The sequence below is a fragment of the Anser anser genome (assembly GCF_964211835.1).
Source record: "Anser anser genome assembly, chromosome: 2".
Taxonomy (NCBI): Eukaryota; Metazoa; Chordata; class Aves; order Anseriformes; family Anatidae; genus Anser; species Anser anser.
Window position 1 is genome coordinate 112,797,935 of NC_139721.1, and position 15,626 is coordinate 112,813,560.

The 15,626-nt window shown below is 41.3% G+C and overlaps 2 protein-coding genes across 3 annotated transcripts in view; one reads left to right on the forward strand and one right to left on the reverse strand.

Moving 5' to 3' along the window:
- On the forward strand, positions 1-11,192 carry MRS2 (magnesium transporter MRS2). The gene is made up of 11 exons (XM_083827249.1): positions 1-817; positions 903-976; positions 2,086-2,122; positions 2,757-2,869; positions 3,273-3,446; positions 4,137-4,267; positions 4,948-5,064; positions 7,605-7,757; positions 8,864-8,981; positions 9,748-9,861; positions 10,955-11,192. Exons 1-11 carry the CDS (start codon positions 427-429, stop codon positions 11,063-11,065), a joined length of 1,533 nt encoding a protein of 510 aa, XP_083683375.1. The 5' UTR covers positions 1-426; the 3' UTR covers positions 11,066-11,192.
- A 145-nt stretch (positions 11,193-11,337) lies between these two features.
- Positions 11,338-15,626, reverse strand: part of GPLD1 (glycosylphosphatidylinositol specific phospholipase D1) — a 29,539-nt gene continuing 25,250 nt past the window's right edge. For both annotated transcript variants that reach the window (XM_083827239.1, XM_083827240.1), the window contains one exon: positions 11,338-15,009. In XM_083827239.1, coding sequence (XP_083683365.1) covers positions 14,932-15,009 — 78 coding nt within the window. In that variant the 3' untranslated portion in view covers positions 11,338-14,931. The remainder of the gene's footprint in view (positions 15,010-15,626) is intronic.

Sequence of the window (15,626 nt, forward strand, 5' to 3'; positions counted from 1 at the left end):
ACCTGCAGAAAATAGATAGATAGATAGATAGATAGACAGACAGACAGACAGATATGAGGGACCAGTGTCTGTCCTCTGGTCACCTCCATCGAATTCCTTTAATGTACAGTGCAGCTGAGGTAAAATTTGGCCCCGACGCCCGTCTTTGAGACTGAGACCAGAGTTCAGGCCAGTGTTTGGATTTGTGCACTCCGGCTGGGGCTGCCGCACTGCACGAATCATTTCATGAGCAGCATAATCACTGGTTTTATTTCCACGCTAAGTAGTAACGAGCGCTTTATTTTGATGCTCTACACCGACGCAAGGCTTTGAACCCAGGATTCACGTTCATGCCTATCCGCGTGCTTCACCAGGCCCAACCAAGGCAGATGCCCCTACTGCCTGCACTGCCCTTCTGCAGGGAAAGCCGCCGTTTAAAAATACCGTATGACGGCAGGAGCTGCTGCCTGCGCTTCTCTGCCTGCCCGGGGCCTGCCCAGCGCCGCGGCAGCCTCGCTCCTCCCCGGCCGGGCAGAGCGGGGCCGCCGCCGCCCGCTCCTCCTCCGCCGCGGCTGCGCGCTGCGAGGCGCTGAGGGCGCTCGGGGCCGTGCGGTGCAGCTCGGGGCCGCGCTGGGCCGCGCCGTGCCCATGCTCCGCAGCGCGCTGCTGCCCGTGGCGCTGTGCCGCCGCCGCGGGGCGGTGCGGGGCTGGAGCTGCGCCCCCCAGGGCTGGCCGGGCGGCGGGACCCGCCCGCGGGGCCCCCGGGGGCTGCCCCCGGCACAGGCCCGGCCCGCGGCCCTGCGGCTGCCGCCCTGCGACCGCCGCCTGCGGGGGGCCGGTGAGCGGCGGGGCGGGCGGGACGGGCGCAGGGGGCAGGGGAGGGCGACACAGGGTCGGTGACCGGCCTCCTCCTCCTCTCCCAGGTACGTTCTACCAGCACCCCGCCGCCGAGGCCTCCCAAGCCACCCTGGCCAGCGTGTCTCCCGTCTTCGCTGTGGTAAGCGCCGCGCAGAGTTGTGCGGGATGACAGGTTCTTCAGGGGTGGCTTCCCTTCGGGTGCCACAGGCGCGGAGCGGTTCTCCTCCCGGGGGGTGTTTCAGGTTCCAAGTTGTCACCTAAAGGCGTTCCGACTTAAGGGCCGGCTGTGGAGCACGCGTTTCATCAAGATGTTTTTCTACGATAAAGCATCTGACGGAATTTCTCTTGCTGGAGGCTTGCTAATGGCTTCCACAATTACTATTTCTGTGTCACAGCAGCAGCACTTCTAAGCACATGTAGGATCTGGGGACAAACTGTCCACATATCCCTTCTCAAATGAGCCTGAAGGCTGTTTGCAGACTGCTTGTTTGACTGGGTTAGTGCATGAGGGGACGTAAGGCCTCCCGTTGGCAATGACAAGCACAACACATGCAGCTGGGTCCGTGTGGCCATGCAGTTCGTGTTGCAGCTCCACTGGAGTGCATGCCTAGGTATGTTTTGTTCACGGAAGGTTATTTCTAAAGCCAACGATACGGAATTAAGCTGCACGGTTTATAAGGAAAAGGGCAAACTTTATGATTAAAGCGGACCTTGCAGTTTTTCCAATAATTTTGCCAGGAGATAAGTGTTAAAAGTAATCAGAATGGCAAATGCTAAGAAAAGAAGGATGCCAGTTACTGTCTGAATGCTGTTGTAATAATACTTGATGTGGACACAAGGCCTAACTACCCCACTTGTGTGACTCTTTTAAAATTTTATGTGTATTTTTTTTCTGATTACACCAGAGGAAATGGCAAAATGGGTAATCCAAAATGTAAGGTACCCTTTTGTGCCAAAACAAGGCAGATCCTCTCTAAATCACCTCCTTTCCAAGGCTTACATGGGAATGTCATCGTGCAGATGACACTGGTTTTGATCGGTGCATGCACAAACGCAGTGAAGTATATGGCAGTTTGGTGCAAAATTTTTCATAGTTGGGATGAACAGTGAAAAGAGGGTATAAAAAGTTACTATTTCCTCATCATATATTTTCCATTTGACCTCTGGGCAAGTGCAAGCAACTTCAGACATTTTGTGCTTATTTAATAGTAACTGTGTGGAAAAAAAAATTTTTTTTCACTTTTCTAGATGAAGCTTGACAAAGAGGGGAATACTACCTTTTTTGGTGAGTTTTCATTGTGTTTTCCTTTGTTGTTTTTTTTTTCTCTTGTCCAACACGGAAAAGCCCAACTGAGTATCTACTTGGGGTAGAAGACTATTTTAAGTCTGCTTCACTGTGCGTATTAATTTGCCATGTTGCAATGTCTCCTGCTTTGCTGCCTTCTGTAGGTCTTCATAGCATCTCCATCATTACAGTATTTGTAAGTTTCTAATTAATATGTTGAAAATAATGTATACCATCTGTCAGAGGAAGGTCATTTTTACTTTGTCTTTTCCCTCTTCTAACTGGCATTTTCCCATCCTGCTATTTTCCCTCCTATAGAGTTATATGTACTTGCTCAAATCAGCCACTTGGCTTCTGACATGAAATTAATCACCATGGCCAACTTCTTCTGACACGAAATTAATCACCATGGCCAACTTCTTCACTTCCATCTAGAATTTTTCTCTTTCCGCTCAGGGTACAAACTTTTAAACTTCATAACGAATAAATTATACTGAGGAATGAATGGGAGAAAACCAGTTTTAAAGATAGCATAGCTCTTTTTGTTTTGTGGGACTGAGTAACAGACTAGAATGTAATTTCAGGACATACATGCTTGTCCCCTAAATGTCTTCATCTAATATTTTTATGATAGAAAAAAAGAAAACAGAATTGTACCAGGAATTGGGTCTTCAAGCTCGAGATCTAAGATTTCAACACCTCATGAGCATTGCAACTAGGAACAACAGGATCATCATGCGAATGGAGGTAATGGTTTCCCTATAATCTTTAACAGCAGCTTTCCACGACATGTAACCTAACAATAAATGTGTCTTTGAAGTTGTGCCTGGCAATCAGAGCAATACGTATTAATGAACATTTTGCTACTTGAGCACAGGAGAAACAGTATGAACTTGATCCTAGTAAAGGCCAAAAAATGACCAGGAGCCACTTGACCTTACCCCTGTTATCACAGGGCTGTCTCTGAATACTCTGGAGTTCACTGGGAGCTCGCAGTTACTGTGAGGTTCTGTTATTTTCCCGCCTGAAAAGACATTTGAAGAGTGGCTTTTATCAATGCCTAAATTACTTAATGTACTATGTAGTCACGAGCAGACAGAAGTCTTCAGAGTTTTTTTTCTGACTACCACATGTATGCTGTCTCTTTCAGTTCTTGAAGGCGGTCATAACACCAGAGTTTCTTCTGATACTAGATTATCGTAATTTAAATCTGGAACACTGGCTCTTCAACGAACTAGCATCTCAGCTCGCAGGAGAAGGTCAACTAGTTACATATTCCCTGCCCTTTGAATTCCGAGCCATAGAAGCAATCCTGCAGTACCGGGTGAGCTGTCTGGGTTTTACGTTGTTTTGAAAGTTGTTGCTTCATAGAAAAGATAGTATGTTTCTATTCTTATGTTAATATTTATACTTACATATTTTTATATGTATTCCACGCTTGTTACAGAAGCTCTTTTTTGGTTTGGGGTTTTGTTGGTTTAAGTTTTAAGTTTTTGTGTGTTTGTGTGTGTTTTCATCTCCTCCCAAAAAAAGCGCTAATTGGAAAACACATTATTGCAACAATTTACATAAGGATGTTGTGGTTTCACCATCACTTGGAGATAAAAAAACAAATTATCCTACCTTTCTAAAGACTACTATAGCTGAAATAGAATGATATGCAGAAGCACTGATTTTTTTTGGGCTCTTGGGTAGGAGTCAGATAATGAGTTACAGCTAATCTATGCTAGCTAATGGTGATCTGACATTTCTAGATAAATAATATTTTATCTCTTGTTAGTGTGATTATGAATGAGTTTCAGTTCAGTGTAAATCACTGTTACAAAACAGTGTATTTCACACTGGCTTTATCTGTCTGTAAGTGGTACCATATAGCAAGTATTTCCAGGGTATTTGAAAGCAAACTGTGTTAACTGCCTGTTACTATGAATTCTGTTTGGAGACAGGAACCAGTTGCCCTAGCCATTCTAAAAGTATTGCTTTAATTCTTATGAAGGATCATGTTGTTATCTAGATCAGCAAACTGCAGGGGAGACTTAACACTTTGCAGCCTCAGATCCTTGAGACACTGGAAGCTCTAGTGGACCCCAAGCTTTTGTCTGTGGATAGGAGTAAACTACACATTCTCCTTCAAAATGGCAAGAGGTAAATAAAGAGTAAGCTGTGAAGAGACTAGAAGATGACCATAGAAAGTTATATGCAATGAAAAGTTAGAAAAATGGTATCTGATATGAATTTCATAGATTACTGTCATGCTGGGTTGTGCATCTTATTGGTAAATGTAAAAATCGGTGTGTGAAATACCTAGTGATACGGGAAAAAACAGAAAATCTATTCTGATTTGTCAGAAATACAGTCAGGTTTCTTAAATAGCACCTAATAGAACAAAATAACATCTAAGAGATCGAAATAACATCTGATAGAACAAAATAACATGAGAACGTTCCTTATAATATCAGAAAAGGTTAGCCATTGGTTCTGCCCTTTAAGTTTACTTCATGTATTATCCTGTCTTACAGGACAGTGCAAATATGCACTCCCTACATGAGTGCTTATTTTTTTTCTGAGTTTCTTGTAAATATACCCAGAAAACACAGCTGAATCCCTTTCAGTGTTTGTCCATTGCTTGCTGGTTCATGGATATATCACCACCACTGCTAAATGTGTGGCCTCTAGAGTTTTATTTAAAGCACCTCTCAGAACTCTCCAACGAACTCTTCCCTGGCAATTCAGTCTGGCAAGGGTGCTGGCAAAATCATCTAAAGATTACCTTGGTGTGTTGGTGCCAGTGGGATTACTTGACTTCTTGCCTGTTCTTTCTTCAGCTTGTCAGAACTGGAAACAGATCTTAAAGTTTTCAAAGAAACAATTCTGGAGATTCTAGATGAAGAAGAATTAATAGAAGAGCTCTGTCTATCTAAATGGACTGATCCACAAGTATTGTATGTATATTATGAAACCAGATACTTTTTTAAAAATGTGTTTTATTTAAGGAGAACTTGAACACTAATCTAGATGTTCCCCTCCAAAAAGCAAAAGGAAAAAGACTTAAAATTTTTAAAGCCCCGATGGTAGTCACTTCACAAATGGTTGTATCCACCATTCTGGAGAGGAGGTTCCGTAGCACTAGTCATATACACAGTTACAAATAGTTCTTGGCATAGTAGACCAGCTCATCTAGTATGCATTGGGGTGGGAGCAGGATGGCAGTAGGAGAAAAAGCAAATGCTATTTTCCAGTACAAATTAACACTTCCTGGGAGAGTTTTCTTCAGTTTCACCAACAAAACAAAGCAGCAGTTTTTAAAGTTTGTATTGAATGAGTCAGACACCACACTTCCTTTGTAAGAAGTGGCCTGAACGCCTTGTTTCCAGCTTTTTGCTCACCAGCAGAACTCGTAGGAAGGAAGCTTTGGGGCAATGTTGTTGATACTGTCTTTATGTAAGTGCACGTATAAGAGCAGCATTTCAGTAAAAAGATATACACAGAGATAGTCCTGTCGCACTCCAAGTCCTGATGAAGGATCACACACATCATAAGCAGTGCTGGTCACTTTAAACAAAAACTAAAAAGCAAAAAGATAATGTATGTCATACCCCAGTGCTTTAGGCTGAGCCATATTTAGATCTTGGGCATACAGACATGTTCTCTTTTTAAGCAGAGAACAAAAAATACCTTTCAGGTCCTTTGTGAGGCTGCTGAATAATACTTCTGTCTAGCCACATTATATGTGGGTATATTAATACTGTTCACACAGTAGTGTGTTTGAAGTCAGGAAATAAGTTTCTTGCCCTGCAAAGTTTAGTCTAAATGTATGATATAAACTCTGTACTCCATATTTGGGATGCAGTTTGCATTTCTAGTGCATCTGCTGGAGCAGTATTGGGAGGGCTCTTGAACTCTCAGCTAGGTGAAACCTGGAGTCACCTTTTCAAGCCACCACCATTGCACAAAGGTACAAGAGGTGATGGGAGGTTGTGAAGACTGCTGGAGCCGTGCAAAAGGATGTCGTGAGGCAGTCCATGCGTGAGGCATACTGGCAAATACTAGCCATTGCAGCGTGTTTGCACAGGCTGGCAGTATGGGCACTTCTCTTGACCCCAGGATACAAGTGATGAATTCAAGAAGTCTATCAGAGGAGGTCAGGAGGAACCCAGATAGGAAGCAACATTGATGCAGGAATGGTGAGCTGAGACCAGAAAGACAAGATGAGGCAGACATTCTATCTTTGTGTGAAGGAACAGCAGAGTATCAAAGACTCAGGAGACAGATGGAGGCTAATTAATGAAAACAAATCAGATGGCAGTTGTTTTTAAGTTTTTATGCCTGTTGTTTCCCTTTTTGTACCTACTGAGGAGCCAGTATAAAGATACTTATCAAATAGGGTCATGAGCTGAATCTGTAATACAGTAGATAGTGCTCAAAGGATTTCAAATCCCCAACCCCGCTCCTCTGCATGCAGTCAAAACCTCTAGGTCTGAAGGGCTTTGAAATCAGCCTGGCTAACTCAAAATTTCAGCCCCATAAGAGAGAAACTAGGGACTCTGTTAAAGGTCTCTGGGGACCTTAAGTGGGTTGATTCTTAAGATATAGCACTAACTTTCTTGGGAAACCGTTTCAGAGAGGTTCCATTAACAGTCAGCAACACCACAAGGAGATTCCGTAGAAAGTTTAGTCTCTCTAGAGAAATGAGGTCATACCACAAAAGAAAAAAAGGTGAAGAATCTTCCTGGCTTTGCTGCTAGTTTCTGTGCTCTCCTGGATCTTGGGTACCTTTTGTCTACATAATGAAGAATCCAGCACACCCCTAAGAAATTACGTATCTCTAGAGAAGGCTGCTGATTCAGCATTCTGGACAATGCAGTAAGATGAAAGTCTCAGATATATTTTACTTAGGAGAGCAGCATCTTCCACTTGACACTCACTCTTAAGCAGCTTCATGCTCCCAAAAAGTTTGGCAGTAATTACCGTGTATAGCTGAAGCACCTTACAACTAAACTGTTTTAATGCATGCCTAAGACACATCCCTAACCATGTGATTGTTTATGTGTTGACTTTTGGTTCTGTTTTATTCTTGTGGTTTTTGACTGTGCCGTTATCAACTTCCACCACTTGAGGGCACCAAAAAATTAAGTTTATCTTTTCAAAAATGTCAGCACTTACTTGATAACGTTATAATAGCTGAAAAAGTAGAATTCATGTTGCCATGCATGCCTTGAGCACATCAAACGCTAACTGCTCTACTGAAAATAACTGACTGCCTGTACTGGTCAGCTAATTTAAGAAGATATGCCTTTTACTTTATGCCGTAGGTATTGATGGAGGGCTCCTTTGTCACTTAAAAGATTGGATTTTGAGATCTAGTGTCAGCACTCTATTGGCTGTTAGCCACAACTCTTTTATGCTCCTTGTCTTTAACGCATCAGTAATGCACTTTAATACACCATGTATATAACCAAAAAATACAAATTGTTGCACACAGTGAGGAGAGCACATCTGCGATTGACCATGCAGAAGAAATGGAACTGCTGTTGGAGAACTATTACCGACAAGCAGAAGATCTTGCAAATGAAGCTCGTGAACTCAGAGTATTGATTGATGACTCAGAAAGCATAATCTTTATCAACCTGGACAGGTAAGCTATGCTGTCTGTTGTACTGCCAAAAGCTGAGCAGAATGTAATGCTGCCTGTTCTTTCTCAAATCACTGCCAGTAAAGGAAGGCTGGGGAATTCCGTTTTCTGAGGGTTTGAATGGACTTGCAGTCACAGCAGAAGAAGCTGCATTGCACTTTCTTATCACTGAACCAGATAAAGCAAAGCAACAAAACACCCTAATTAGTAATATGTAAAAACATCTGTAGCCTAGGTTACAGTTTTCACCAGCAGGTGAAACCAAGCCACTCTGAGATCCTTCTGGGGAACTACTCACTAAAGAAAATGTCTGCAAATTTAGGGGCAAAATAAGAGCAAACTTTTCTGAGTATAATTTTAATTTAGTAAAACTGTTTATTTACATCAGAGTCTGGCTAGGCTACTCAGCTGTTCAGTACAAGTTGAATTATCACCCTATGCCATGATTCAAGAATGAATAATTTTGGAGCAAGTATTTTATTTCTTTAAGTGTGCTGCAGTTTTCACCACAAGTTGGCTTTTTAATTGAAAAGTAATTGTAGCTTGCATTTGCAAGCACATGCCACCTTGCCTTTGAGGTCAATGTTTAATATTTTTTCTTCTCTTTACTGAGGAGTTATCTATATAAGGAATTGGTGGATGCTGTATCAGAAAGCCACGGAAATTATTTCTGGGAAGAGTTGAATATGGAATTCTACAAAACAGGCTTAAGTTTATAGTCTGCAGTCTTTACTGACTCTGCTTTCTAAGTATATTCTCTTGCAAGATAACAGTAAATTTTTGTTGGCTGTGAATACTGACATAAATTTCAGCCAATTAGCAGTGAGAAAAATTTCCATGGAATTTAACTGTTGCTCTGTCCATATACCTCTAAAAAGTGAGTGACCCCAGTCAGCTGATGATTACACAGAACCTACTGCCTTAGATGTATACTCATGCAGCAATTTCAAAGCAAGTCTCTTTTATACTGTTGTTTCATGTACTGCCTAATTCCAGTATGACTTCCTCTATTTCATTGTTTGGTTTTAATGCATACCATATGGAATTTGAGAATTTATGCAGCAGAACAATTTTTGGGTTCCCCTTACAGATGTTTCTCCCTTCTTTAGCCACCGTAATGTGATGATGAGACTCAACTTGCAGCTGACTATGGGGACTTTCTCTCTCTCTCTCTTTGGACTCATAGGAGTTGCATTTGGTATGAACTTGGAGTCATCTCTTGAAGAGGTAAGGAATGAGTGCTGCTTTTATCAGTGACATAAAACATGGGCCCTGCTCTTATAGTGCATTTTACATTCAGTACAACTCCATTCCAGACTTACATTAATGTGTGAAGTAAGATAATTTAGCATGGGGGATTCATGTGTCACCTTTTTGAAAGCAAATTACTTCATGGCTAATTGCACAGAATAACAGGCCTTTTTGTCTATGTAATGTCCAAGGAAAAGAAATGAGAAGACAACAGGATGGTTTAAGGACTAACTGTACAACAGTGTTCGTGTTTTTTTAATAATCATCAATGCTTCTGAAAAACCCAGCTTTGTCTTCCAGATACAAAGCTATCTGGCAAGCAGCCAGGGAGTTCCCTACACACCAGAGGAGATACTCTACTGTTATTTACATGATTATTCCTATATCAAGAGTAGTATTTACAATTGGATGTGCTGTCTTAAAATGACTAAATAAATAAAAACATAGAAAGAAAGACCTTTTCATTTCCATGTCCATTAAATAGAAGGCTTGAATTTCCAAACTCCTGATGAAGGATGGAAAACTGCATGGGACAGTAACAGAATACATTAAGGTGATTCCTAAATAATACGTTTTGCTATAAAACAGCCCTTTTTCCCTGGTATGGTTTGTCTGTTGATAGTAGAGGGTTTACCACTTCCCTGCCATAAAGGACAAGAAAACTGGTGGGGAGTGAGAGATGATCTTTGGCTAAATCCCTGAAGTGAGAGTTGCCTAACTAATGGGGATGTTCTGTTTTTAGGACCCCAGAATATTTTGGCTGGTGACTGGGATTATGTTTCTGGGAAGTGGCCTGATATGGCGGCGCTTGCTTTCCTTCCTTGGGCGGCACTTAGAACCTTCACTACCTCCTCATGTATGTATGGCTGGCTAGGATTTCTGCTTCATACTCTGCATGTACAATTCATCTCTAAAGCAGGAAATAAGCAGTTGTAGAGTGGTGGGTCATAGAGCTTGCAGGGAGTTAAGCTAAGTCAGTCTTTCTTGACTTGGCAAACGAGAAGGTTTTCCCTAGCTGGACTGAAGGAGGCAGGAAGCCCAACACTGGCAAAGATATATTTGAGCAGGAAGATACTGTGTGCTGTTGCTAGAAGTGAAGCTGCAGGCTCTTCTTTAAGAGATGCCGTATTCACTTTCACCTAGCAGCCCAAGGGAAGCTGAGACTAATGGTAGAAGCAGCCCTAATTTGCCCTTTGAGCTCCTGCAGAAGTCTCTTCGTGGTGAGGGACATAAGGGATGCTGTCCTCCTCCTTCCACGCACGTACTAACTCTGTATCTGTGGTCCCTTTCTCATAAAAGAGAAGATGAAGATGAAAGGAAGATGAGGACAGGTACTAGCTGCAAAATCTCTCTGAAGAATGGTGCCATGGTTGTGATGTCCTGACTCCCAATCAGAAGTTTGCAATAGCCATCTTTGCCACTGATGCTGATGGCATTGCAGAGCCATATGTCATCAAGCTGTACGAAAATTTCCAAGGAGGCAGTCTTCAGATTAGCAAAATTTTGTATGAGTCATTTTCCATGTTCACTACCCTTTGCTGCCAAAACATACAGGACTGTTTTGTCAGCTTATGTTCTGAATAATTATAACAGAGAAGTATCAGTGGATTCAAAAGTTAAGTTCCTACAAGTGACCAAAGAAAGAGAGACCAAGATAAACTCCCTTTTTCCCTCTCCTCCCTTGCTGTTAAGTAGATGGAAGTAGTTTGTTGTTAATTGTTGACTATGGCTACAATTAACTGGATTATTCTCAAGTGTTGCTCAAGACCAAGACATACTGACTCTGGCTTGGAAAAATGTACTGAAAGGATAAGTGGGAGAAGCCAGAGACTGTCATTGAACATAAGAAGAGAACAAGCAGGATTCGGACCTCTCTAAATCTTGATTTCCTTCTCTTGTATATAGAGCAGCTTCTCCTGTAATTAAAGGCTATTTTGTATCTTGCCTAGGTTCCTGCAGTTTTGAGAAAATCCCAGCCAGCAGCTCAAAGAGTGGAGATAAAAAATGACCTTAAAGCAGAAACATTTGGGCTGAGCAGAAGCACGCTGACAAACCAATAGGAACAGCAGGAAGAAAGAGACTTTTACTGTTACGGGGCAGACTTTGGACACTTACATTTGTTTTTCCTTACTGAAAACCTTAAGAATTTCTAAACTTGCTAATTTAATATATATTTTGTGCCAAAAACCTATGGTGAGATTTCAATGCGTACACACAAAAAGAGGGAAACTCAAGGGAAAGAGTGATGTTTCCCACAATAGTCTCACCTCCACTCCATGTATGTTCCATTAGATTTCGGTATCACATATACATACTCATTTTAAGTGTTTCTGTCAAACACGTAACTCACGTAATGGTCTTTCTAAAGAGCAGCATTCTCAGCTTAAAGGATGACAGCAGTCAGCATTCATCAGTAATTCTCGTTCTGAACTGCAGGTTTAGCACCCTGCCTTCAATTATCAAAGCAAAAATCTACCCCAAAAGTGCCATTTCTATGTTTTTTCTTCTTTAAAACCCTACTTAATTGCAGAGAATTAATTTTCCTAAGCAAAAAGTATACCTGCGTCTCTTGTGAAGCACTACTTCAAAATTGACAGTAACCAAAAATAATACTTTTTTTTCTTATTTTAAGTGAGCTTTGAAACATGGCTACTTATTTTGGGTATTCCATAACAATTCGTTTAAGCCCAAACTGTATGCGGTTTTAATAGCTGGAAAAGCAGGTCCATTGACAATGCATGCTTGTGCCTGCCATCTGCCACTATTTCAATATGCATTAACATAGCTGCAGTTTAACAATTCCTCATGTCATAAGGACTGATTCATACCCTGATGAAAATCATCAGACCAGTTGTTAGTTTCTCTTAAAAGAGAGAAAGCAGAACCCAACTTCTTTCTGAGAAGGCAAGAGAAAGCATGGACTATACTCCACCACAGTAAGTAGCTAAGTTAGTTGAAGGGTGTGCAAGCCTTGGGTCTTGTAATGGACTGGAGGAAGGAGTAAAATCTTTATGGGCACTGTTTGTGTTTGTCCTTACGACTTACCTCTGAACTCTCAGGGCATAGTTCTCTACTGGCTTCTCTCAGTCCGTAAAGGGAGTATGAAAGCCATCCAAAGCAGGTCACTGTCTAGTTTTTTGTTTGGGCTTTTTTAACCTCAGTAACATAAAGTGAGTAGCTCCTTGGTTGCCAGCAGACAAATGACTATACTTGCAGGGATTGAAAAGACAACCATAGCTGTGAACTCAAAAAAAATCCAGAATGGAAATGAAAGAGTACAAAAATCAGTATTATGCAGGCCCGTGATCTTAGTATGGTTTAAGTGAGTTGTACTAAATTATTTTCAAACAGTTGCTCTTGCTCTGTATGAGACTTCAACTACAGATATAAAAGGCATGAAAAGGTGAGAAAATTAATGGGCTTTGTAATGCTTTTAAGTTTGTAGGTGAACATTTTTGCAGCCTTTATTTGTAACAGGTAGAGATGTGTAAAAAAAAAAAAACAAACCAACAGTACAGCTCCTAAACTGAGCAACCTAGCAGAAAAAACAGTGGCTCTCATACCATTGCTGATAAACTCCAAGAGAGTGTAGTGAGTGAAGGGATATGGATGTGATATTTTCAAGCAAGTAATAGTTGCATTAGGCCAGAACTCAAATGTGTTGGTACAGATGTTTGGGAATCTTTCAGGTATGCTTTCCAAGCTCTTTCCTCTGTACAGTGAGGCCTCTGCATAGCATATTGCCTCCTTTTCCTGTACATAGGTGACTTAAAGCAGAATAAAAGCACTGAGAGAAAGACAGTTCTGTTACAAGACTGCCTTTCATTTTACAGACCTATACAAACATTTAATGGTTTTCATACAATTCAAGTAACTAAATGAGTTAACGTGCAACAAAATTACCCGGAGATCATAGGTAGAAAAAATAAAGCCAGTGGAGACTGTTATGTTAAGAATAGAATTGTTCCAGAACATACTAGTATCAGCAATTTTAGTTTAAAAAAAGAAAACATTTTTTTTTGCCCTTATAAATGCACTGCTTGTTTTGCCTCATACCACTATTAATAGATTTGCAAGGTAAGTACTGTGCTCAGTGCTCCCAGTTCCATCTGGTTACCACTTTCGTAAAGTTCAGATTTCTAAGTAACAGCTGCGTGGTTATTTTTTCTATTATCTGGGCAAGTTAGGTCCCCAAAATAGATGGCAGAACACATCAAGCTAATGTTTACCTTGTCATCTTTTTTTAAAGACAACCTTCCTGAGAGAGAATTCTTAACAAGGTAAGTTGAGATGTGTTATCCTTGGAGTATGGCATTTTAAATCTGTGTTATTCCACTGACTTGTGTTATTTAAAATAAAAGTAATGCCTTATGTTTGTGATGGAGGCAAGAAAGATGAAATGCAGATACATACGCGTCTGTGTATTAGTGTTGATAATAAGAGCATCACATTTTGCTGCTCAAGTTTTTTAATAGATACTGATGCACACTGTTAACATGTATCATACAATATTAGTGTGAGTTAGCTGAATCCAATACTGTTAGCAATAAAAGCACAATTCTAAGTTACCATGGTTATGGAATTTCACATAAAAACATAAAAAGGGTATCAGTAGTCTCAGCCATGAGTGGAAAAGCAAAAGTATTTCCTACAACTTAATCACTTTTGCTGGTGCTCTTCTCCCTGGGAGAACCCAGCTGTTCTTCGTCCTCAGTGTGGGCCTCAAGCCTTGGTAGCAACAGAGACCATCCTTATTGGCATCTACCTGTTCTGTCTGGTTTAGAGCTGCCCTTCCTCCATGCTTCCTATTTTGACAGCAACTTTTGATGTCTTAGAATCCCTGTCAGTATCACAGTATACTAGGAATGTAAATTATGTGTGATTCCATCTTGATTTTGTCAAGAAAATATTCACACCTGATCAGTAAAGAAGGTGACCTGATAATTAGAGCTGAAGCTGACACAACCCCTCAACATAATTTATACAGCCAAATATGGCCACCATAATCTAGCCTTCTCATTTCAAGTCTCCAAAAAGTTTTCAGACCAGCTTGCTTACTAGGTCAATTGTTGCTACCACTCACAACAGAGTTAATTTATCCAGTTGCATGACTGACTTGGCTCTGGTTGTTTTGTAAGTCAAACCACCTTGATGGTTACATTCCTGTGATGATTGCACTCCCTCTATCTTATGCTGGTGGCAGCCTGGCTCAGGCATGGCTAGTGAACAGGCCTAATTGGATGCAAATGTAAAATCGTACCGTCAAGGACCTGAATTCCTATGCAGAGCCAGTATAGTTGAGAAACTACGAATATGAAAGAGAAAAACTGCCTGTACTACATGACTGTAAGGAAGAATTTTGACTAAAAGTCAACAACTTTTTGCTATGAATATTTGCAAGCACTACAGCCCATTGTGCTCTGCACAGCAGCAGGCTGCAGCAGTGATCTCCCGTTCAGCAGGGATGCCTCTCAAAGTTACTCCTAGAGGTTTGGAGAGATCCCTTGCCTGGCATTTGATGTTTACAGCGAGGTAAGCAACACTTCTATATGCATTCAGTACTTATATACATCAAGCTTAAGTGACATTTTGAGTACATCAAGCTAATTTAATTATTAGGTGTGTACTAAGTAGTAGAGCACTTGAGTGCTGCTAAACATTGATTAATAGATCTTTTGTTTAACTTCACAACAAGAACTTGTTTTAGTAATTCAGCTGCAACAATTCAGCATCACTTAAAAACAGTGACCATCCCTCACTCCCCGGGTACTATCTGGGACCCTACCTATCTAGGCTGTGTATCTACTGAAGTTTGCTGTCATGTGGTCTTGTTGGTTTGTATGGGTTAAGGCAAAGTATCACAGATACTAGAGATTCTTCACTAAAACACCACTTTTGTCCTGGTCTTAAAGATTACCATGACCGTTCAGAGTGAGTAGACAAAAAGCCTTCCACCAAGTCGAGCTTTTGCTGAACTTCTCTCTGCTGCCACTACAACTTCTTTCTGTGGAAATGGATATGGGAGAAGGGTTAGCAAAATGCAAATACAGGTTCATGATTGCCTTAAGCCTCCCTAAGAGAAACTGGATTTTGTCTATTTATCATTAGTATCGTATAGAAATGTGATGAGGAGAAATGGGAGAGCAACCCACCTCATCAGAATAGCAGCTAACAAAACAACTTGGCAAACAGACCTCTTCCACTTGGGGAACTGGAAAAAGCTAGTCAAATGTTTTGCCAGCACAAACTTTCTCAGGAACAAGATCAATACAGATAAAGCTGGAGTGTGGACTGGATTGGTGCCATATCAAAGGAACACAATTGCTTGGAAAACTTCCTCACATGCATTCACACAACAACCATCAGCAATGTCTGTTGTGAGTGTTTGATTACACACCCTAACCTTGCTTAGATGCATTTGCATTTCCAGGTGTTTCTCCAGTGTATGATTTAAGAGGAAGTCAAACATCATTTGTTGAAGACCAGTTGCACGTCTCCTCAGCCTACTGCTGAGGTGTTTTACACAGGTTGCATCAGACTAAGTAGAACGCTGGACTCCCCTCAGCTGAACAAGCACTAAGAAAGCGGGTGCCTTGTTTACAGTAGAGCTCAGCAGCAGAT

Coding starts and splice junctions, on each gene's coding strand:
- MRS2 (XM_083827249.1), top strand. CDS start 427: ATGACGGCAGGAGCTGCTGCCTGCGCTTCTCTGCCTGCCCGGGGCCTG. Junction 2,870..3,272: donor GGATCATCATGCGAATGGAG/GTAATGGTTTCC, acceptor TGTCTCTTTCAG/TTCTTGAAGGCGGTCATAAC. Junction 3,447..4,136: donor AAGCAATCCTGCAGTACCGG/GTGAGCTGTCTG, acceptor GTTGTTATCTAG/ATCAGCAAACTGCAGGGGAG.